Source organism: Vigna umbellata, chromosome 4 (assembly GCF_029865625.1).
Source record: "Vigna umbellata cultivar VRB3 chromosome 4, Vumbellata_1.0, whole genome shotgun sequence".
Lineage (NCBI taxonomy): Eukaryota > Viridiplantae > Streptophyta > Magnoliopsida > Fabales > Fabaceae > Vigna > Vigna umbellata.
This window is the reverse complement of record NC_142168.1, coordinates 6,831,922-6,857,080: the sequence shown is the minus strand read 5'-3', so window position 1 is coordinate 6,857,080 and position 25,159 is coordinate 6,831,922. Positions and strand designations below refer to the sequence as shown.

The 25,159-nt window shown below is 35.8% G+C and overlaps 1 protein-coding gene across 1 annotated transcript; it reads right to left on the bottom strand.

Moving 5' to 3' along the window:
* Positions 1-1,490: 1,490 nt before the first annotated feature.
* On the bottom strand, positions 1,491-4,053 carry LOC148199152 (uncharacterized). Its single transcript, XM_088111658.1, has 4 exons — positions 3,670-4,053; positions 3,297-3,411; positions 3,134-3,190; positions 1,491-1,670 (listed from the first exon to the last, which is right to left on the bottom strand). Exons 1-4 carry the CDS (start codon positions 4,051-4,053, stop codon positions 1,498-1,500), a joined length of 729 nt encoding a protein of 242 aa, XP_087967784.1. The 3' UTR covers positions 1,491-1,497.
* Between the last annotated feature and the right edge of the window lie 21,106 nt (positions 4,054-25,159).

Here is a 25,159-nt window from a genome sequence, read left to right as displayed (position 1 = left end):
AGGGGCAACTTGTTGTAGTTGACATTGATCACAACAAGGAACAAATTTAAAATAAGACTTCAAATCATATTGAAGAAAACCATTATAGTAAGCAAAATATATATATATTTTATATATATATATATATATATATATAAACTTCGGAAAACAAGGAAATAATAGTATAGAATGTGCTTAAGGTTTTGTTAATGGTGAATTGGGCCACGGTTTTAATTCTGCACCAAACATTTCCTCCATATCTTTCTGCAGAAGAATATGTAAAAATCCAAAATATTTTAGCATTATTCGAATAAGAGCATTTCATATCAAAATAATCAGAATGTACCAAACCAGCAAGTATTTGAAGAGGCTATATATTTGAGGGAAAAAATAGTTGCTACCTGTAAAATAATATTATTTTGAGACGTACAACGGTCTAACATTTGAATCACTTAGTGTTTGAAACTCTTTTGAAATCCAAGTACTCTTGCAACCGCTCGTTCCAATATTCAGAGGGTATTTCCATAAAACACTCGATGTCAAAGTCAGCTTAACGTTACACAGTTTAAATATTAATAGTGCAGTAAATACAGATCACCTACCTCATTACCTCAAACCTGTATTTAAGTGACCACCAATTCACTTATTTGATTGTCTAGTCTCGAGGGTGACTCACACAGATCTAAGCTTGATTGTCCAATCTGTGGCTGACCGGACGGTCATATAGTACACAAGACCCCAAGCCTAAGCTCGAAATGACTAGCGAATGGGTTTGAAATTTGTTAAATGGCTTTTGCCTTCCATGCAAACTAGGGTTTCTTTAGCCACCTATATATTTTATTGAAAGAGTGATTATTGAAAGATAATATATTGGTTTAAACGAAGAAAGATAATATATAGGGTTTAGGAAGAGGTGGTCAAGGGTATGCAAAAGATGCTTCTTCATCATCGATGTCACTGTCAATCGCTTCACGCATTTTGGGATCAATCGAGCGAGACGACGATTTGGTCGGTAGCATGACTGTTGTAGATAACAATAAGATCACTAGCTTCGAGAGCATTGCAGTTCGTTTTTTGTTGGATGTCCACACAAAAAATGAGGAAGTGTGATAATTACTTATTATTCACACTTATTAAAACCCCTTCTTTGTCTTGATTCATGTGTTTTGTGTTAAAATTCAATGAAAAGATGCAAAATTTGTACATTAGTGTTATAGAGATAGAGAATTATCTAGTTTTGGTTAATTTTGAAGGAAAGTGGAAGATTGAAGCTTGTTAAATTATAGCAATCCAACGTAGATCAGCCTCAGTATTATTGTAGTGAAAAGCAAACATTTTTCAGTAAGTATTATTATAGAAATAATTATGCAAGTAAAAAATATATAAAAACCGTATGGAAGCTGAAAGTCTATTTATGAAATTCATTACTAGAACACAGTAGTGAATAGTAAAGACCATATTACTTTGAACATGAAATCATGTTCCTCGGATTATATACTATGAAGTGTAGATCAATCATCAAACATAAGATTTAACAGGAGAGAAAACATTTAATTTACTTACAGAGAGGGAACCCATCAATGAACAAATGCCAGTATAAACTAGCACATTTGTATGCCCACATTTTGGTGCAAAATTGAAGACCAGAATGAATACCAATACTATTACTAAGCCTCCATATGCCAGAAAAGCTGCAAGCACGGAGAAGACCTTCGTAATGAAGGAGCTACTATGAATAACATTATACTAATTCAGAGTATGAATGTTTTGGTCTTACATCATATTTATATTACCATAACTCACTTTGGTTATATTCTTTTTTGTTTCAATTTACTCTTCATTAAGAAAAAAGTGATAATTAATGTTAACCTTGCTAGTGAAGCCTTATATTGTGATCAATGGCAAGTCTTCCTTTGTTTTAACTAATTAACCTCATAAATCATACTAAATATTCAGGGAGTTTCAATCAATTCATTTGATATGAAAAACGAGAGCTTTCCATTAATTTATGCTGGAAATGCACCAAACATCAATGGTGGATACAATAGTTCCATATCTAGGTACCAAAATCTAATCTTTCTCTCTGGTAACAATTTTACAATTACATTTAGTGAGTCTTATTTCTTTATCCTTACACCATGACTACTTAGGTTTTGCATCAACCATTCCTTAGACGAGAATTTGGTGAAGGGGAAAATTGTTTTGTGTGATGGTCTTAAAGAATCTTCATCTCTGGGATTGGTGTCTGGAGCAGCTGGTGTTTTATTGAGAAGTGCAGTGCCAGAAGATGTGACTTCTATCTATGCATTGCCAACGGTTCAACTTGGCCTTAGAAACGGGGCACTCATACATTCTTACATAAATCTAACAAGGTATATTTTTACTACACACATCCCATCACTTAAGAATCACAGGAGCAATTTTCATTCGTGTATACATATGACTAATTTATATTATATTAACTGCATACTATACAGTAATCCCACTGCTACTATATTTAAGAGTAATGAAGGTAAAGACTCAGTAGCCCCTTATATAGCTTCATTCTCATCTAGAGGACCAAATGCAATCACTCCAAACATTCTAAAGGTAATATACATATCAATTTGTATTTTCAAAGAAACAGTTTGCTTATTCTAACCATTTCTTGATTTTGCAGCCTGATTTAGCTGCTCCAGGGGTTGAGATTTTAGCTGCATGGTCTCCAATTTCTCCTGTTTCTGATGTAAGAGGAGATAACAAAATTGCAAACTACAGTGTAGTGTCTGGAACTTCAATGGCATGCCACTGAAGATAAAACTACACTGTACATTAAACCATACAGAAACAGGTTCTGCAAGAAATCAGATGAAGAAAAAATGACCATGACAAACAAATATTTGCATCTAGCTAATAATAAAGCATGTAAAACATGAAATCTGGGTTCCACTACCTAATGTAAAACGAGTCAGTTGATCCTAACTTACCAGATTCAAAAAATTTATTAAAAATAAAATCCAATTAACTCCAGACAATTAATTGATAAAATCAAAACCAATTATTAATACAAGACAAAAGGTAAGAGAAAATCTAGAATCTAGCAGCCCCGTCCTGCCATGTTAAAAAACAAAGTTTTAAGCATAAAAACAAAATTAAAACAACACTGAAAGCTTACTTGTGATCATTCCCACCCACCAGAGTGGCTCCAAGAGATAATAATACCCACCAAAACCTGCAAAATGGCAAAGAAAACAAAATCATGTATAACCAAATACAAGCTTCCAAATAGAAATTCTAATTGTTAAAGGAAAAATAAGAAAAATAAGAAATTCCCTGACCAGCCCTGACACCAGAAGCTGCTGCAGCTCTTCTGAGACCTTGCTTCTTAATGATGAAACTTGCCCCAATGAACCCACTTGACACCAAAGCCAGTATGAGACCTTTCAGATTCTCCTTGGACAGACCCATCACGATTAACCGAACTAAAATTAGGATTGGTCATCAATAACACTCTTCAACAATTATAACACACACACATTAACCGAACTAAAATTCTATACTCTCTCCGATGGTCATCTCGAACTCCAATCAAAATTGGAGTTTCATTCTCATAATTATTACAGTGAAGCTAGTTGATCAGAGCGGAATTCTGGTCTAATTTAGCACTAAAAAAGAGATGCAAGACAAAGAAAAGAAACGACAGAGCACCACCGTATAGCAAAGGCGCTTGAGCACCTCGAGGCTCCCTCCAAATCTCCGCCACCACGCCGTCACCTTCGTCTTCCTCCTCCTGTGCCGCCTCTTCCTCAAGGCAAAGTCTGCACAACAGGCACGACGCGTGGAGGTCGAGTCACGGCGTGATGCAACCAGCATGGTAAAGGTGTTTGCAGGGCAACTATTTGGCCTCGGCGTCAAAGAGGGAAATTTGGTCTTTGCACACAGCGAAGAAAACGAAGCCGTTGGGGTCGAGCGCGAAAAGGACCGAGGGTGTGACGTTGACGGAGGGGAAAGGGTGGCGTTTGGCGGGGAGGGGCTTCGGGGAGAGGAGTAAGAGCGCGTCCTGGAAAATGAGGTCAAAGAGGGGTGATTCGGCATCGTTTTGGGAGAAGGAAGAGTCCATTAGTTCGAGGAAGGAGGTGTGGCAATGGGGACAGAGGAGAGGCGAGGGAAGGAGTGTGAGGGACACGCTCATATCGCATTCGTGGCACCAGTAGGTCTTCGCTTTTGGCTCCGCTGTCGTCGCCATTGGAGGTGTTTCCCTCTGCAAATGATTGTGAACTTAACAGGGAGGCACCCTCTGCGATTGCACGAACCCGCTCCACCACCGGAAATGCTTGCGCTCTTCACACCACCGTTATGCCAACAGAAGATGGAAGGGACCGATGATGCGCAAAGAAAAGGGAATCAAACGAAGGAGGAGATATTTGAGGGTACCCTCACATGCCCTCGAATTTCAATTTTGGGGGAAGAGAAGAGAGAAATTAGGGGGAAAGAGAACTGCTGAAATTGAAAATGAGTGAGGGAATAGCCAAAATTTAGGTGAAGTAATCGTGCCTAATACCGAAGCCTCGTATCTGCCGATAAATCACAAGCAGCGCAAATTACCGAAGGACACTTGACCTTCGGTAATTATCTGTCGGTAATAAGCGCTTTTCTTGTAGTGTCTCAACTCGTCCAATGAGAGCCCGACGCTAGCCCTGCCAAGAAGAGCTTGTAGCCTAGCGAGCTAAGCTACCTAATTTGTCAAAATAAGTACCTCTCGCCTAGTTAAAGCATTGAATGTTGGCAAAAGAAGGGGCTTTTGGACATGGCAATGAGACAGAGGCAAGAAGACTGGGTTGAGGCACTTCTAGAGCTCAATGTTTCATCTTCCTTCATCCTTTTCATCTTTCAATCCATCCTTGTGTTCTAGAATGTATAGGAGTAGCTAAAATCCATTTCATTAAGGTTTGATGTAATGTACCTAAACTTTTTGTAACTTTTTCTCTACAATAGAATATCTTTATTCTATATTCATGTGTTCCATCTCTTGTTTTCACTTGCATGATGGGATATATGCTATTATGTTGGTATCTAATCATTGAAAAATCTTTTGGAACCTAGATTAGGATAAAACAACCAAGACGCTTGGTTCTAGCATAGACAAAGACTCTTAGACATTCTTGACTTCTTTTCTTAATGAAAATCTTGTGTTTGAATATATAAGAGACTAGTATTTTCACATGAATATTTAGAACTTATTTCTAAGGGGTTAAAGTTTTTTTTTTACTTATTATGTGAATGTGTGAAGATGTTAGAGATATATTCCATGGTTGAGTGATTAGAGTTTTGATCATTAAATTCAATCCCTTATAACTGTTATTTTTAGTAATTTTCACGTGTTTGTAATACATTTGAATTAGCACCATTTATATTGCTTAAACTAATAAGTAACCATAATTACTTAAGGAAACGTAAGTAACCATAATTACATGTTTTAAAATTTATTTAACATTTACTGTAAAAATTTGGAATTAACATTTTTATTAGTATATTTGTTGCTAAATTTGATTAATTAATAATTTTATCTACGAAATTTGTCACTAAATTTGCCATGATATATATTTTATCTATTCTTAAGAAATTTTTCACTAAATTTGTCACAATATATATTTTATCTATTTGTAAATTTATTTCATCAATAAATAAAATATGTATTGTTGAAGAATTTTTTATTAATAAAATGGTCAATAATTAAAATTTTGAAATCAGTTCATAAAATCCTTTCGTAATATAAAATGGTTATAATTAAAAGTGATGTAAGTACTTTTAATTTTTAGTTATTGATATTTTATTATTTTTAATTTTAATTTTAATTAATTAATTCCCTAAATTTTATTTATAAAATTTATTTTAATTATAAGAAAATATTTATTATAAATTTATTTTATTTTATTCTATTTTTTCATCATTAACTATTGATATTATATAACTTTTGTGTTAATTAATTAATTAATTCATTTAAATTTTATTGATAAAATAAATTTTAATTATAGAAAAACGTTTATTCCAAAAAAAATTTCTTTTATAGTATAATATTTTTAAACCATTAATTTAGAAGTGGAAATAAGTGTTAATAAAATATAATTAATTAATTAGCTCTATGAATTGACCGTCACTCATGTATGTCAATTATAGGAATTGAGTTAATTAATTTAGTACAACAAGTAATAGAATATAAATAATTAATGGTGAGAGAATTTTGGGATAAATGTTTCCTATAACTAAAATTTTTGGGATAAATGTTTCCTATAATTAAAATTTTGGGATAAATGTTTTCTAATAACTCAGGTCAAATACAAAAAATAAAAGACATTTTTATTCTTTAACATTATGCCATTGTTTTGCAGCTTGTGTATATATATAACAGATTGAAGATCAGAAAAAGAACATGAGAATTTACAATGTCTATGTTATTGAAAATCGTTGTGATGTTGTGTATGCTGACATTGGCATGGGCATGGGTAGTAGACCCAGTTAGTGTGGAAATTACGAATAGTTTAGAGGGACATGAAACTATAAATGTTCACTGCAAATCAAAAGATGATGATCTTGGATTTCACCTTCTCCTTATTGGCCAAAGCTACAAATTTAGTTTTGGAGCTAACTATTTCGGGGGAACACTATTCTTTTGTTCGGTTCATTGGGGAAATGGTCCTTTGTTGCATTTTGATGCATATGATCAATATAGGGATTACAAAATATGTGTAAACTGCCATTGGTATATTATGAAAGATGGACCATGTAGGTACGAATCTGACATTCTCATGTGCTATAAATGGAATTGATGTGCTTCATTTTAATTGTCTACGCTTTTATAAAGACAAATAATAAGCCTACACTTCTATCTTATTTTATACCTCTACTTACATTTTTGTTATTACTACAGCTTTCTTAAACTTATATATTTTTCGAAATTTAAAAATATGTAATTGTCTAAGGAGGGTTGAAAATATAAATAGATTTATTTTGATTTTACAAGAGTGACAAATTGTGGAACAATACACACATTCTGAAACACATCAAACAAAAAAAATTAGAGGTGATAAAATAGGACAATTACCCAGTCTATTTTTGGCCTATCAAAATTGAAACGGGTTGGGCTAGCAATTAGAAAATGGGTTGGAAGATTCCCACCATGGATGTTATGTTGCTCCTTATAGAAGAAAAGATCTCCAATTTCTTCTTTGACTTTTCAACACCACTATAACTCTCATTCTCCTCCTCATTCACGTCAACCCATGCACACAATCTCACTCCACTTCTCATTTTTTTTCCTTCTCCACACTTACGTAAATCACCTCCAAAGCTTTTCGAAAATTAATATAGAAATAAATACTAATTTAATTTTATTCACATCTTTAAATATTTCTCAACACCTTCACAAAATAATTTATTATTTAATATCCTAAAATAAAATAATTAAATTAAAACATCATCTTATTTACACGGGTCTTATAATGTTTGCACTCTCACAACGTTCACACTCTTGTGGCGTTCACACTCTCAGAAAAGCCAAAAACACAACACACAAACCTAATTTTGTGAGCTAAGTTAATTAACATGTAACGGGCCGACGAATTTGCATGTCCTGCCTCTCATCTGGTCTGGCGAGTTAGTGAGCTAGACCAGCGAGCCTATTATGGGTTGGTAAGTTCAAAAGCATCTCTCGACTTGCCTTTATTCAGTCGGGTAGACGGGTTGGGCCATCGGATCTAACCCATTTTGTCACTCCTAGGAAAAATGGTTAATCTAATGTTGATAGTTGAAATTTGCTATTCTTGGTAATTTTCTTTATGCAATTTACTTCAATGTTCTTGTTAATTTATTGCAACTTCCCCAATCACCACATATACCACTTTGAGTTTTATCACTTTTACGTTACACCTCATCGATTGTTGTTGCACTTCCATTTTCATCTTTATAAAAAACCAAATGAAACAAAAATATAGGCTAGTGATGCACAAGATTATCATTGAAATTCAACTAATAAAGAGATTACAATCATTCAATCTGTGGGTGAAATTGGTACACGAAATCAATATTCTATACATTAAATTAAATTTATCCATCGACATTGAGACGTGGAAAAACCCCAATTAGATTGAAAAATTATTTTTTGTTGTCTTTATGAAAATGAACTCACATCAAGTCGATTTAGTTTTGAGCAATATTATGATATCGGTTGAGACTAAATCCTCAAGAAGCAAGGAGACTGATTCATGTCACGATGTTGAAGAACTTTCCTCAGTTTCTCACCACACGATATCTTAGTCTATGTGACTTAGATCATTAGTGAAGCAAGGAGATTTGTTACAACATAATTTTCAATCCTTAATATAGAAATCAAACAATAATTCACATAAATATCATCCCAAATATGTGACAACATATTCATACAAGTCTTCATCATTTTCAATAGTAATTTTCATACAACATAATTTACATGTTGTTAATTAAGAAATAGACTTTTAAGTCTAACTCAATCTTACAAATTTGACTTGTAATAAGACGATGATGTTTGCATTCACATATATATTCTGAATTAACCTTATATTTAATTAATGTGAGACTTCCAAAATAATTTAATTAATATACAAATAATTACATCTATAATAAACATTCAAATATAACCTATTAAAGAGACAAGCAAAGAAAAAAGAAAGAAATTGGAAAATAAAAACAAGGTTTGAATCTATGTACTATTTTCATTTAAGGCAAATATTTTACTTTGAGAGAAAATATCAGAAAAATTAGTCTGAAAAATAAATTAATAAATTTCAAAAGTATTTTTAAATGCACTTTAATAATTCGACTTCTTAAATATTTAAAGTGATCAATTCGAACCTCATCTTTAATAGATTACAATTGTACCGTGGTCATTCAAACTTAAAGTATTTATAATCACATCAAAATCATAAAATGTCATCATAAAACTAGTGTTTTCAACGTGAGTTGTAACCCGCGAGCCAGTCCGGTCCACCACGGGTTTGAGCCAGGTTGGGTTTGAAAAAAATGTAATTTTTTTATGCGAGTTAGTTTTCAACCCGGCTCACTGGGTTGAACTCGTGGTGGGCCGGGTTGGCTCACCAATCCACCTAATTTAATTTAATTATTTATTATTTTGTATTTTAATATTATTAGCTATCATTTTTTTTATTATATTGTAGATGGTAATAAAGAAGATGTTTGAAAAGAGAAAAATATTATAAATTTATCTATTCAAGACTCTAATATTATAAATGGACAAAAATTATCAATATTAAAAACTTATTACTTTACTTTTTGTACATGTTTTTGGATTACGCTTGGATTGTATGATACTTTTATTTATTTATTTTGAATTGTCTTTGAAGTTTAACGTCATTTTAGTGTGAAATTTATTTATATTTGAATTAAAAAAATCGTAATTTTTTTATTTTAAGAAAACTTATAATTAAATGAGCTAGTGAGCCAACCCGTTTAACCCACCAACCCGTGGTGGATTGAGCCGGGTTCGAATTTTTTCAACTCGCTGATAAGTGAGCCGGGTTTGATTAGCTCACTAAGTGACCAATCCGTGGTGGGTCGGGTCGGGTTGAGCCGAGTTACCCGTTTTGACAGCTTTAAATAAAACCACAATTCTTAGACCAAAAAATAAAAATTTAGTGATCAAATAATTTTCACATCCAAGTTATCTGAAATCATAAATAATTGTCTTTTCATGTAATATGTTATTCTAATTAAATCCTAATGTATGTACAAACTAACTCAAAATCTAGAAATTTAGAATAAAATATCTAAATATAATAACATTTTGGTATATGATAAAAATAAGTTGAAATAATTATTTTTTTTTCAAATAAGCCTATTAAAATTGGTGACAAAATAAAATAAAAAAACAAAAAATTTTAGACTAAATAAAAACTTACTGTAAAGATTTGATAAAATAAAAACAATTTCTATTTGCTTAACGTCATTCTCAAATAGAAAAAAAAAATGAAAACACAAATTGTTTCAAGTAAGAAGTTGAGATCTCTTACTCAAAAACCAAGTTGTTTTGAAGACTGGATGAACTTCTTAATGATCTTCTATTATCCAAATTGCGTTGTTCGCTCTCTCTCTTCCTTGTCCAAGCCGTGTGGGAGAGTATTTGTCAAAGACACTCCGACACTCAAGTTAGTGACTTTGCGTGATAATATTTAATAAAAAGTGAGTACTCATAATTAGTTACATGACCTTCCTGTCAAAGGTATATTTATATATATTAAAATGGGTTTATCCTTAGGTCTGACCTATTACTATTAAACGACTTTCATTATTTTATTAACTTCCAATTAGTGGTTGTTATTATTATTATCCTTGTAACTACCTCAACGGCTATCTTAACCGATTGGTTAAGAATTGTTAATTGTTTGTCTACCTAGTTCATTGGCCTGACAGGTATCCATACAGTACAAAAGCCCTTCAAGCCCAAGCAAGCTCTTTTTTTGGAAGGGGTGTGCAGGGATTATTATGAGCTTGAGAGAGGCCGTTCACGTTGTATTGGGGAGCTTGTTTTCAATGTGCTTTAAGTCCTTGCTCCTCTTTGGACCGAGCGACAGACTCTAAGAGTTCACTTAGAACGTTCCCTAGGTCGAAGAGACTTGTGTGAGAGTTCACGAAGAACGTTCCTCACCAAGTGGCAGACTCTAGGAGTTCACTTAGAACGTTCCCTAGGTCGAAGAGACTTGTGTGAAAGTTCACGAAGAACGTTCCTCACCGAGTGATGGACTCTAGGAGTTCACTTAGAACGTTCCCTAGGTCGAAGAGACTCGAGTGAGAGTTCACAGAGAACGTTCCTCACTGATCAACAGACTCTAGAAGTTCACTTAGAACGTTCCCTAGGTTGAAGAGACTCGAATGAGAGTTCACAGAGAACATTCCTCACCAAATAAGCTCTAGTTGGCAGAGTAGTTTGTACATAGGGTCATATCATCTGCACTTAAAAGAAAATAACAATTCGAATTTGAATGGTCAGAAAAATGTAGCGAATCAAATTAATATAAAAATAGTTTAGTTTATAAGCCTAAATGGCTAAACAAGCGAGACGGTTCGGTCTTCGGTTGAATGTTTGGAGACAACCAATGAAATTCATATTAGGATGTGCCATGGCCGAGATATTAGTGTTTAATATCTTGTGACCTACCGAAGAAAATGAAGAAATGAAGGCGTTAATCATGACAATATAAAGAGACCCAACTCGGGATACGCAAATAAGGATTGAGATGCCCAACTAAGGCTTGAACAAGATCCAAGGCATTGGAGCCTGACAAGGCTGAACACATGACGTCCCACGGACCAAGCGATGGGAGAGAAACCAAGGCCTGCTCGTGTTATACCCCCAAATCTGAAAATTGTCAACGAGACGACTAATGAGGTTAAGCACGTTGTTGGTGAACATAGTGTTGGAAATAAAGAGCCTTGTTTCTCAACACCAAGAGGGGGGCTGAATTGGTGATTTATAAAAACTAACACTTTCCAAATCTTTTTGAAAATTTAGAATGATCTTCAAAACTTTCTTGCAATGTAAGTAAACGCATATGTAATTTAAAGTAAAAGAGATAGGGAAAGAATAACAAACACAAGGGTTTTATTCTGGTTCGGCCTCAATGCCTACATCCAGTCACCCTTCCAATCAACCTTAGATTGAAGGATATTTCACTATAATGATTTCAGATTTACACCAAAGGTTTTACAGTGAACACACTCGCACAAATGTAAACACCCCTCCCACTCAACCAAATATAGAAAAAACAATGTTAGAAATAGAGAGCTTTGTTTCTCAACACCAAGAGGGGGGTGAATTAGTGATTTATAAAAATGAACGTTTTTCAAATCTTTTTGCAAAATTGAAATTATCTTTAAAACTTTCTTGCACTGTAAGTAAACGCGTATGCAGTTTAAAGTAAAAGGGATAGGGAAAGAAGAACAAGCACAAGGTTTTTATCCTGGTTCAGCCTCAATGACTACATCCAGTCACCCTTCCAATCAACGTTAGATTGAAGGATATTTCACTATAATGATTTGAGATTTACACCAAAGGTTTTACAGTGAACACACTCTCACAAATGTAAACACCTTTCCCACTCACAACCAAATATAGAAAAGAAAACACCTGCACGCACATAACCACACGTTCTTGCTGCATAATCCCTTTGAGAAACAACTCTCAAAGTCCAAGAGCTCCTCACTCTTCTTCCTGTCGCACACGATCAGGGTTGTGTTAACGGTTGAAAATACCGTTATTTGTAATGTAATTTTGATACTAAATACACCCTTTTCCACTTAAAAACTTGCTTGGACTCATGCTTTTTAATTAAGTTGTGTGAATAAGAGAGTTGAGGTTGCATTTGATGATTTTATGACTAATCCCCTTTATTTTGATAGAAAATGAGTTAATACAGGAAGCAAGGATGAAGTGCTAAGGAGATAGAGCTAAGAAAGGCTTGCAAAAGCACCAGAAGGGGGAATCACACGAAGCTTGGGCGCCCTGCATGGAGGCTTAAGCACAAAAAATTGACGTCCACCGCCCGGGCGCCCTCCTAGGCCGCCTGAGCGGCGGACCCCGAAGCCTGGGCGTCCAATTGAAGGCTCAAGCCCTACATGAGGACGGTCCACCGCCCGGACGCCTTAAATGGGGGCGCCTGAGCGTCGTGCGTCGCAGATCCGGCCCAGTTTTTACTCTGTTTCGACTCTTTTGGACCGGGCCCTGTTTCTACTCTTTTTCGACTCTATTTAAAAGACCCAAGCGCTCTAGGTTTTGTATCTCTGGCTGGAGCAGCACAACAACACACTCTTCCATTCTCTGAAGGCGGATTTGGATGCGGGAGCGTTCATCCTCTACTTTTAGGGTTCTTCTATCTCATGCTTTTCCATTATTCATCTAGTTTCTCCATGTCTATGGGGAACTAAACTCTATTTGTTGTTAGGGAATGATGTAACCTTGTAAACTCTCATGTATTTGACTTGATGCTTAATTTATATGTTTTTTCATTAATTGTTAGGGAATTCATCTATTCCAATGCTTGCTCTATTTTAACTCATTTAGTAGCATGATTTATGAATTGCATGAGTATCGGGAGGTTCCTTACAATTCAGGTTCTTGATGAATTCTTTCAAGGGTAATATTTCTCAAGGATGAGGGTATTAGTACTTGGTCGTTTTAAGCTCTTGATCTTCAGACTTAATTTTCTAGGAACGCTAGGAATTGCACGAACTAGGAATTAAGGCAGGCTTATTGCGCTGAGGGATCGGGTTCTAAGTAATTTAGTGAGTGACGTTAACATTAATGTAAAAAAGAAGAATTCTTATATACATGAGAGTAAACTTGGTGAAATCAAACCCTAACAACATAATCATCTCATTTTATAAACAACCTTCGTTCATCGTTGTTTTCTCTGTTATTGATCAATTGCATTCATATTTAATTTTCTGTTTTCGCATCCCAAATCAATGATCTTGTTTTCTAAAAGTCTTAATTAATTGAGTTATCACACAACTGTCTAGTACCGAGAGTCTTTAGGGATACGATACTTGGTCTTACCATTTTATATTACATGTGCGATTCGGTACACTTGTCAATCCATCAACAAGTTTTTGGTGTCGTTGCCGGGGACTCACGGTTTAAACTATTCTATATTTGTGATTCTTAATTAATTTTGGCTTTATTCTATTTTACTTTATTTCATTTGATTTGATTTTATTTGATTTGATTTGATTCTATTCTATTTTATTTTCATATCTTTTATTTTTATTTTTATTTTTGTGCTAACAATTTTTTCTAGGGTTTTGTTTTTAGTTTATGCAGGATACAGTAAGGACTCAAAGCAGCAAAAGTTCTGAACCTCTTCTTGAAGGACTTGAGACTAGCAGGAGGAGCATGTTATCTAAGAACCTTGTTCCAGAGAGATCCTCTCACAACCAGATCAGAAAATCATGGACAACAATAATGGACAGCCAGACAAACGTACTTTGGCAAATTATGCAACTGTAGTTGGCGCTCAGTATTTTAACAGCATTGCAAAGCCAAGGGTCAATGCCGCGAATATGGAGATGAAGCCTACGTTGATCCATCTTGTGAAGAGCAACCAGTTCAATGGACTGTCACATGAAAGTCCATATGAGCATCTTACCACCTTTAATGCGATCTGCAACACTGTGAAGCTGAATAGAGTGCAAGATGATGCTATTAGATTAGGCTTGTTTCCTTTCTCACAGGGAGGCAACGCTAAATTGTGGCTAAACCCTTTTCCTGAAAACAACTTTACTTAGTGGGAAGTTGTGGTAGCTAAGTTCTTGAATAAATACTTCCCACGGTCAAAGACCAACAAAGGGAAGCAAGAAATATCCTCTTTCAATCAAGGCATGGAAGAATCATTAGGGCAAGCATGGGATAGATACAAAAGCTTGCTAAGAAAGACACCTACTCATGGTTTTGATGAAGTAATAGTAGTCATTCTTTTCCTTGGAGGTCTTTGTTCACAAACCAAATTGATGTTGGATGCCTCAATTGGAGGCAATATCAAATGCAAGACTCTAGAGGAAGCTTATGAATAAATTGACAACATGGCTACTAATGATAATGAGATGCACAATGAAAGAAGAACTTCATCACAACCTAAGGGAGTTTTACAACTACAGTCTTATGATGCCTTGCTTGCTCAAAATAAGATCATCACTCAACAACTTGAAGTCTGAACAAAGAAGCTTTCTCAGCCACAAAAGGAATGCCATAATGTTTTACAAGTTCATCAGCAACTCTGTGAACTATGTGGTGGTGATCATATTAATGGTCAATTTGTTGTGCCCGAGAATCTAAATGAAGAAGTTAATTACATGGGTAACCAATTTCATCCCAACAATTATAATTAAGGGTGGAAATCTCATCCTAGCATGGGACAAAGTCAGTTTGGGCAAACTGGTGGACAATTCAATTGGTCACCACAACAACAACAATAGCAACAATAAACCTCTCCTTCTGACAGAACCACAAAGCTTGAAGAAACCCTCCAATAATTCATGCATGCAAGTCTTTCAACTCAAAAAAGCAATGAAGCTGCTATAAGGAACCTGGAGATGCAGGTTGGTCAAATGGCCAAGAAGTTGGAGGAGATGCCTATCAGAAGTTTTGGGGCTAATACTGAAGTTAACCCCAAGAAAGACTGCAAAGCTATTTTAAGCATGAATGATGAGAGAAAAAAAAAAGAGAGAAAAATAGAGAAAAGAAAAAGTTGAGATGAAAGAGAGAGAAGAAAAAGAAGAGAGAAAAAGTGAGATTGAGGAAACAGAAAAAGAAAAAATTCAAAAAGAAGAGAGAGAAAGTGAGATTGAGAGAAAAGAAAAAGAGAGGATTGTGGAAAAAGAGAGAAAAGAGAAAGAAGAGGTTGAGAGAAAAAAAATAAGAAAATTCTTCCTTACCATGAGGAGTGTTCAAAAAAGAAAAAAATATGCAATTAGAGTGTTTTGATGAAATCTTCAAAAAATTGGGAATAAAATTTCCTGTGACTGAAGCATTACAACAAATCCCTGAATATGCTAAGTTTTTGAAGAAACTCCTCAAAAGAAAGAAATATTTAGAGGAGGACTCTATTGAGATACAAGGTGATTGCAGTGTGATCTTGCAGAAGGCACTTCCTCCAAAGGATAAAGATCCAGGAAGTTTCACTATTCCTTGCACTATTGGGAGGCACAAAATAGGGAAAGCCCTAATTGATTTAGGGTCTAGTATCAATTTGATGCCCTTGTCTGTACTTGAAAAGATTGGAAGTTTTGAAGTCAAGCTTACAAGGATGACTTTATGCATGGCAGATGGATCCACCAAAAGGCCTTATGGTGTGGTGAAGGATGTGGTAGTTAAAACTGACAACCTTAAATTCCTGGTGGACTTTGTTGTTATGGAGATGGGGGAAGATTTGGAAATCCCTATTATTCTTGGAAGGCCATTCACTACAAAAAAGAAGGGCATTACCGAAGGCCAGAAGCCCTCGGAAACAGCCCAAAATCGTCGGTAAAAGGTAATTACCGAAGGCTTATCGACGGTCAAAGAGCCCTCGGTAAATCCCTTGTCGCTAACATTTACCGAGGGCTTTTGCCCTTCGGTAATTACCGAGGGCCAAAAGCCTTCGGTAATTACCGAAGGCCAAAAGCCCTCGGTAATTACCGAAGGGCAAAAGCCTTCGGTAATTACCGAAGGACAAAAGCCTTCGGTAATTACCGAATAGCTGAAAAAAAAAGTATAAACTCAATCTAGAACCATGGATCCAGCAACAAGCTTACATTTTAACTGTTACTTACTAACAACCATGTCTACACTCCATTCATAAAAATGACGGTCCATACCCATTTTTCAGTAAGTTTAATTAGAAGAGAATATTGAAGGCAAACCTATGGGGCCATCCAGAATGTTGTTCCCTTGCATGATTTAACATCATTCAATTTGATTGCCTAAAAACAATAAGAATATCACAATATTAGAAAATGGAAAGATAAAAAAGAGAAGATTGTTCAAAAATGAAAGCTCGACAGGAACAAAACAAAGTCATGAATAGTATATAAACATCTTGAGAAATATCAATTTTACATCTTGAGAAAAATTACATCCAGCAATTGTGATATAATATATAAACATCCATCCTTAAAAGCTACTCCACAAGAGAAATATCAGGATACATAATGGCACTAAATGGTGTTAATTTGAGGCAAGAAAAGAATAGCCATGACAATGTTAAGGACAAGTTCATACACCAAATAGGTAAGGACAAGTTCATATTTGAGTTGCATTTTTTTATGATAAAAAAAATACTTCAATTAAATTAAATTAAAAGCACCCTTTTGAATATTTATGTGCCACAAACTGATTTCTAATTTTGAAGCCTTACAGAAGTAACAAAATTTGTGCTCAAAAAACCATGTAATTGAGTGATCCATGATTCCTTCCACCCCCAACTTGCATTTCATTGAAGTTGAATGAATATGACAGTAGTATCCAACTTGTTCTAATAGGTCCTACACTTCACATGCCACGTACTTGTTCCTAATTCTATGGGACCTTATTTTATTTCTCCCATTGCTTTTAAACCACTAACAGTAATTGTTGCTAGGCCTCAATTTTTATTCAAACTCTGATGTCACACTCATCATAGGATTTTTATTCATGTCACTTTCTATCACAATTTCTTATGCTTATCAGTTAGTGTGTGGAACGCAAGAAAGGGTGTGAAATTCAACAGTGTGCAGTTCCATCTAATATTCTTCCTTATTTGAAAAACTTAAATGAACTCATGGTGCAAGATTGCAACAATTTAGAAGGAGTTTTTGAGATGAATGTCACAAAGGGAACATGAACAATAGTCTAGTAGCAGAAATTAACTCTGTAGGAAGTGTCTGTTCAAGAGTGTCACATGATGCAAACTTTGTTTCCTGCAACCCTGCTACCAAATATTTTGAACCTTCACAAACTTATAATTGGATCTAGTTGGGGGTTGTTAGAAATTATTGGAAAGGAAGACAATGCAGCATTAGCAACACAGGAATTTAAGTTCCCTTGTTTAACTACATTAATTCTTATTGAGTTGCCAGAGCTCATTTACCTTTAGATGGAGGTCTTAGAGGAACTGAACTATTGTACAAAGGCCTTACAACAACTGAATTTGCTGACTTAGGTCCTATAACAGTTAAGGCACGTTGGAAATAACTCAATTAGCAAAAAGACATTGGTTCTTAGCAATTAAGCAACTAAAATTGGTCCTTACAAAAATTGGAACATTGGTCTAAACACTTTGACCATCAAGGATTGGATTAGGAACCATATAGCAACTGCAACATACTTTAAGCACTTGACAACAACACCATAATAACTAGGCACTGGATTAAAGCATAATAATAATAGAACTACTGAAACTTTCTCTTATAGCAACTGAACAAAAATGTTAGGGATTCTATAGCAACTAAACAACTGGCATAGACCTTATAGCATTGGAACATATCATATAGACCTTATAGCAACTGGAAAGAAAACTGAAAAAGCCGTAACCTACTCAGGACATATTTTCCTTATACTCTTGATTTACCAATTTCCGCTATGCTTACAGCAATACCAAAACAGCCCCCAAAACTTATTCCAAGCTCAAAACAAAATGAAGAGGAATCAAAACTAACAGGCCAACCATACCAGAACAAGTTCTAATAGACAGAATGATATATATAGGAATTCAATAGAAAACATGGAAGGTACTAACCTGTTTAGTCTCCCCCTTGTACTCACAGTCTCAACGCAATGACCTCCTCAAGCTAATGACCACGAATCAACACCCTTATCGTCGCACAAGCCTCACGCGCATAGCCATGAACCACTATCCCTGTCGCAACACCGACAACGGCACGAAGAACCCAATGCCACCGGACAGAACGAACAAGGAGAGGGAGAGGGACAAAATGGAAGCACGATCGAACAAGAGTAAGCGAAATAGAAGGGAAAAGGAGAGAATGGGAAGCTCAAGGGGACGACAGAGAGGTAGGGTAGGGGTTCCTGTTTCACAAAATTGGGGACGACCTAAACGTATACCCTCAATCACTTCATTTAATGGGTCAAGCCTCTTACCGAAGGCCACACCCCTTCGGTAATTATCTATCTGACCGTCGGTAACGTACTTTTACCGAAGGCTAAGAAGCCGTCCGTAAAAACCCTTCGGTAATACGCCAATTTCTTGTAGTGATTCATGAAGACGACCAAGGTAATCATCAATGTTGATGATGGAACTATAGCTCTTAAAGACCAAGAAGAGGAGATGACTTTCAATGTCTTCAATGTTGAGCAACCGGTTCGAATAAAGAAGACTAGTCTCAAAGCTGCATGTGAGGATGCACCCGGGACTAGTACAAAAGTTGTTAAACCAGGTAAAAAAGGTAAAAAATGTTTTCTATCACAAGTTAAGGAAGAAGAAAAAGACAGCAAAGGAACATGTGTTCATCTAGACTCACTAGAGAAACATGAAGAGCTGAGACCAAGATACTAGTGAGATTCAACAAAAAGCTCTGGGTTGTGAAAGAACTCGGAGCTGATGGACTGATAGAGATTGAATCTCCAATTTAAAGGAGAACTAAAACGGTGAACAGGAAGCTGCTGAAGATCAATTGGTGTGGAGAAGGAAAAGATGACACCAAGATTAAAGATGTGACATGAGCTTATTGGGTCAAGCTAGTGACGTTAAAGAAGCGCTTACTAAGAAGCAATCCAACTTTCAAAACCTTTCTTTTTAATCTTTTGTTTTCTTATTTGCTTTCTTTTTAATCAATTGTTTTGTTATTGTACTTTGCTTGAATGAATTAAACTGCTTTGATTCAACTGTGATGTGTTTTGTGATGAGTATTGCTTTGTAATATTCTAGTGTATTGATTGATGTTGAGATGATGCATGGTGTGCTGATATACAGGTAAAACAGGTGCTTGAGGTAAAATTTGATTAAGATACTGAGCATGATGTTTTTCTGAATTCTAGGACTTGAGAGTTTACTTGTGTGAGTTTTGGGCTTCAGAGTTGTTGTGAATAATTGCTATTACTTTGAAAGCGTGAATGATTTTGCCCAAATTTTCTGTAATTGAACTACTTTCTTGCAGGTTTCATATGATCAAGGTCATCTTTTGTTATCCCTTAATTTTTTTAGCCTACTCATGAATTTTTCCAAATAAAAAGAGAACAGTTTGTTCCATCCTTTGAACCTTTAACCTTAAGCACGTTTTGAAAACCCTGTTTTAAATTCTTTTCCTTCAGTTGAGTTGAGAATATTTGTGAGGTATTGATAAATGTTCAAGTTTGGGGTTGCTAGAAAAATAAGCAGTAAGCACAAGGAAAAAGAAAAAGAGAAATCAAAAGAAAAGAAATAAAAGCTCACTGCAAGGGAAAAGGTTGGGAATAAGAAAAAGATCTTCTTGAAAAGAGAACCTGTGTGTAATTGTTAAATTCATAAATATCTCTCTTAACTCAAGGATTTTGCATTCCTGAAAAACCATGTTTCTTCTTAGCCCAGCCAAGTTACAAGCCAAGAAAAGTCCTTGGGATGAAAACCTGCTTGTGAGTATGTTTGGTTTTGGTTAAATGAAAGCCCTTTGGTGTAAATATTTGCACTCTAGTTGACTTTTCTACACTCTGGTTGAAATTTATGCACTCTGGTTGACTTTTCTGCATTCCAACTATTTGGTACTTTAACTCTTCCTTCAAATCATTCCAATAGCGTACAAAATCAAGGGAATTTAGTGATAAAATCAAGTATAACCTCAACTCTCTTATTCACAAAACTAAAGCACAAACATGAGTTAAACATAACAAGCATTGAGTAAAGAAGAATAACTCTAACAATTAATGAAAGAAGCATAAATAAATAAGAATAAATTCAAATACATGAGAGTTCACAAGGTTACATCATCCCCCAACAACAAAGAATGTTTAGCTCCCCATCGTGATGGAGAAACTAGATGAACAATGGAATGAAAAAGATAGAAAAACCCTAAAAATTGAAGAGGAGAGCTTCCGCATCCACTTCTGCCTCTAGAGAATTGAAGAAAATTTGAATTTGTGTTAATTATGTCAAGAGATATTCTCTCTAGGTCTAGCTAATCCTTAAATAGGGTTGAATTGGGCCATAGGCCAATGTTGGCGGTGCTCAGCACCCTTACTTAGGACGCCCAGGTGTGCTTGCGAAGGAGTGGCGCTCAACGTCCAATGGAGGGCGCTCAAGCATGAAACGTTACAGGGAAGATGGCGCTCAACGCCCCAAAAAGGGCGCCTAGGCGTGACTGCAAGCTTCCAGCGCTGAGGATCATAAAAAGGGCGCCCAAGCGTGATGTGACCTTCTGCAACCTTCTCTTCCAGTGCTTTTTCTGTCCTTTATGAGTTCCAACTTCTTGACAACTTAACTCCTTTTCCAATTCATCCCAATTTCCTACAAAATCAAGGGAATTTAGTGATAAAATCTTAAAGCGTAATCTCAACTCTCTTATTTACTAAAATAAACCAAAATCAAGAGAACAAACAAGTTTCTAAGTCAAAAAGGGTTCATTTGATATTAAAATTTACTCTCAAATAACGGTGAAATCAACCGTTATCACTAACTGGACAGTCATATAGTACATAAGACCCCCAAGCCCGAGCCTGAAATGACTGGCGAATGGTTTGAAATTTGTTAAATGGCTTTTTCCTTCCATGCAAACTAGGGTTTCTTCAGCCTCCTATTTTATGTGCATTTAGACCGTTTGATGCATTAGAAATATTCACTTTGAAATGTTTGAAAATATGACCATTGGGAGAGAGGTGTGTGGTGCTTCGAATCTTAAACCTGTCAGAATTCAAAAGGTCGGATGCCTTTATCCATTGGATCTGATTAATCTAATGACTAAGCATGACTGACAGGTGGGGCCTTCGCTAGTATAAATAGGGGTGGGCCTCGCTTGCCATTTTCACCTTTGCTCTTTTACTTTCTGTTGCAGATCGATCATTCCTCATATTTTAGGTAATAATATTGACCGTCAACTTGTCTTCATTTAAGGAGTCCTTAGGAAGGGATGGTCGATGATATGAAAATGATGCTTCTTCATCGTCGATGTCACTGTCAATCGCTTCACCCATTTTGGGATCAATCGAGCGAGATGAGAATTTGGTTGGTAGCGTGATTGTTGTAGGTACCAATAAGGTAGTGAGCTTCGAGAGCATTGAAGTTCGTTTTTTGTTAACAATGCTTGCTCTAAGTCACCCCACTATATTGAGTCAGATAACACTAAGTCGCGATTGAACAACTTTAGTCATCTCACAACTCGATCAGTAGGAGTTCGTTTAGGTGAGTTCTTCCTTCACTAGACTAAGAGGTAGTGGTTCACTTACATAAACTCATCCTTCACTGACTTGGCATGCCTTCGGTAGGGGCTCACAAGTGAGCTCATCCTTCACCAATTAAGTGGTGCAATAGGGGTTAACAGATGATTTCATCATTCACAAACTTAGTGGTGTGGCAGGGGTTCACGGATGAACTCATCCTTCATCGACTTAGTAGTGTGGCAGGAATTCACTAATGAACTCATCCTTCACCAACTTAATGGTGTGACAGAGGTTCATAAATGCACTCATCCTTCATCGACTTAGTGTTGCGGCAGGGGTTCATGAATGAACTCATCCTTCACTAAATTAATGATGTGGCAAGGTTTAACATATGAATTGATCCTTCGTCGACCTAATGGTGCATTAGAGGTTCACAAATGAACTCACCCTTCACCGACATAGTTGTTTAGTAGGGGTTCACGGATGAACTCATCCATCACCGACTGATTCGTTTTATTCATTGGATTAAGCGATAGAGTTTCACGAATGAACTCGTCCTTCACTAACTTGACATGTTGTTGGTAAGCAATAACATAAGTAAACTTTTCCTTCACCAACCTGTTAATATCTAACCTGTTAATATCTAACCGGACCACACTTGCACTCATTTTCCTGAAAATACTTTATTGTATTCATTAAGATGAAAGTTACATGAGGTTTGTAAATTTTTTAGTTATTGTAAAACTTCAAATGGAAAGGTTCCAAGTGTTAGGGATGGGTCTTCCCGCCATGCACTAGGTGGTAAGCCTCATTCTTAGGGTCTTCTACAATTCTAAACGGCCCCTCCCAGTTGGATACAAGCTTTCCATGTAACAACTTCTTATGCACTTCATAAGTCTTCATCCACACTAGGTCCCCATTGTTAAAGCTTCTTGGCTAAACCTTTGTGTAGTATCTTCATGCGATTACCCTTTTATTTTCTTGCACGACTTCCACTTTCCTCCTCGCTTGCATCATGTACCACTCCACTCTAAGTTGTGCATCATTCATGGTTTTAGATAACCTCATACATCGGTTGTCGGCAAATGGCCTAGGCCTTAGAGCCATTATCATGTGGTGTAGGGCTATCTTGTGGTTGAGATTTTTTGTTTGTCGTGCGGTATTCTTGAAACGATCCATGAGGGCACAAAAGGATTCTTCTTTCTTCTGCCTAAGATTCACCAGGGCAAAGAGTTTTAAGGTGATGTGATCGATTTGCGGTGAAATGAGTGCCGAACAATGAGCAAATCGCCAAAAAGCTATCTATATAATTGGGTGGCAGTGAGTTGAACCACGCCAAAGCTTCTCTTTTGAGGGAGACAGAAAAAGCTCTAGACCACATCAAGACGCTTATAGTGTAAAAATCCATTTGATTCACGAACATCCTTAAATGCTTGTTTGAATCAGTTGATCCATCGTACTTCTCGATGGTTGGGGAGACTGAGAGCTTGAGAGTCTCCATGATGGCTAGTGTGAAAGGATGTAGATTGGTTGTGTTGACCGTTTGCATGGACGAGTTTTCTCTACTAGCTCTCGTTTTGCCCCCATGGGCAGTTCTGCACGAGTCTTCTTTAGGCTTGGTTGGAGTGGGCTGATGTTCTTGTGGTTTAGTTAATGTTCGAGGCACTGATTGTCAAGTGCTTTGTCGGTGTATGGTCGCATTCTCAACTGTGAGTGCCATTAGCTCCTTTTCATATCTTCGTTGCATTTCCTTCATCTTCCATTGCATGTTCTTTATCATCTCCAACTAACTGGATTGATTCTTCGATTCTTCTATCAGGATGTTGAATGTCATGTTCCTTAAAGTCACTATAGGGCTTATTGGTTGTGAAATACTCATCCTCTCGTAGGCGCCAAAATGCTTCAAGATCACTAATACAATATAGACCTTTTAAGTCTGTCAATTTAAATCTATTTAAAAAAAACAGACTTAAAAGATGTGCAGTAGCACTTTTATAAATAAAAGATACCTGTTAATCAAATAACAAACTTAAATTTAACTCTTTTAAGTCAATAACAGATGTAAATTTATATTTCAAATATATTTTACATCTGTTGAATTTTCAACCGACTTAATTAAATGGTTAAGTATGGTAATTTTAGACTTAGATTTATCTTTTAATTTATGCTACACAGTATCATCCCTCCACTTAGCAATTTCTCTCCCTCCCCTTCGACAGATTTGTTCCAATCTCTCATCCTACGCATCAACATCTCCCCATCTCTTGCCGCAACAAAGACCTCTGGTGACTCACCACCGACAGCTCACCACAACGCGTCAACAACTCCTCTCCCGCGCGCGATTTCTCTCGCTCTCGTTTGGTGGGCTGTGTTCTCATTCTCGGTAAGTTGGGGCAGCTTATGGGTGCACACGGATGTGCTAAAGTTTGCACTTTTTTGACAAACGTTGGTGTTTTTCTGCTCATGTGAGTTAATTATGCAGCTTAAGGGTTTTTGTTGCTACCACAGTTTATGATTTTGTTTTTCTTTCTCTATGGTATTCACCGTTTTCTTTTGATTGTCATTCCCTTTCTGGTTTCTAAGGATGTAATAGCAATTTCTGTTTTCGGGGGAGGGGGTGTTAGGAAACCAATATAAAACAGGCGAACGCGCGTTAGCAAACCCATATATGTGTGTGTGTATGTGTGTGTGTGTGTGTGTGTGTGTGTGTGTGTGTGTGTGAAAGTAGTGTTCTAATATTATATATATCACGTGAAGTGCAGAATTTTGTTAATCACGGTGAAGTGCAGAATTTTGTTAATTGACTATGTGAAAGTAGTTTTATAGTATTATATAGTTCTTGTGAAGTTGGTAATAAGTTTGAAAGTTTTGGGTGGTGAATTAGATCCTAATGCATTTGGATATTTTTTTTATGATTAAAAAGGGGCTACTGATTTTTTTTTTTTTTATTTTTGTGAAAATTAGTGTGTATGATTTAGATATAATTTTAGTTCAGTTGCATGGTTTTTATCGTGATTAATTTGATAGAATGCTTTTAAAAATGACACTGAAAAATTCACTTTTAAGGTTTTATTATACATTTCTTCACTTTATTTTATTATTTATTATTTTATTATTAATTATATTTAATTTTTCTTTTTGTTTTACCGGCCAATCGGCAGATTAGTTGTAAACACTTCCTGAAGTATATTAGCAATGGACAAGTTATTTTCTCCAATGTGAAGATTAGGTGTTGTTTAAGTTTTGTTTAGGTTATGTTTAGACTTAAAAGATTAAGTTAAACTTTGTTTAGACTATAAATTTTAAGTTAAACATCTTATTCTTTATTTTGATTTT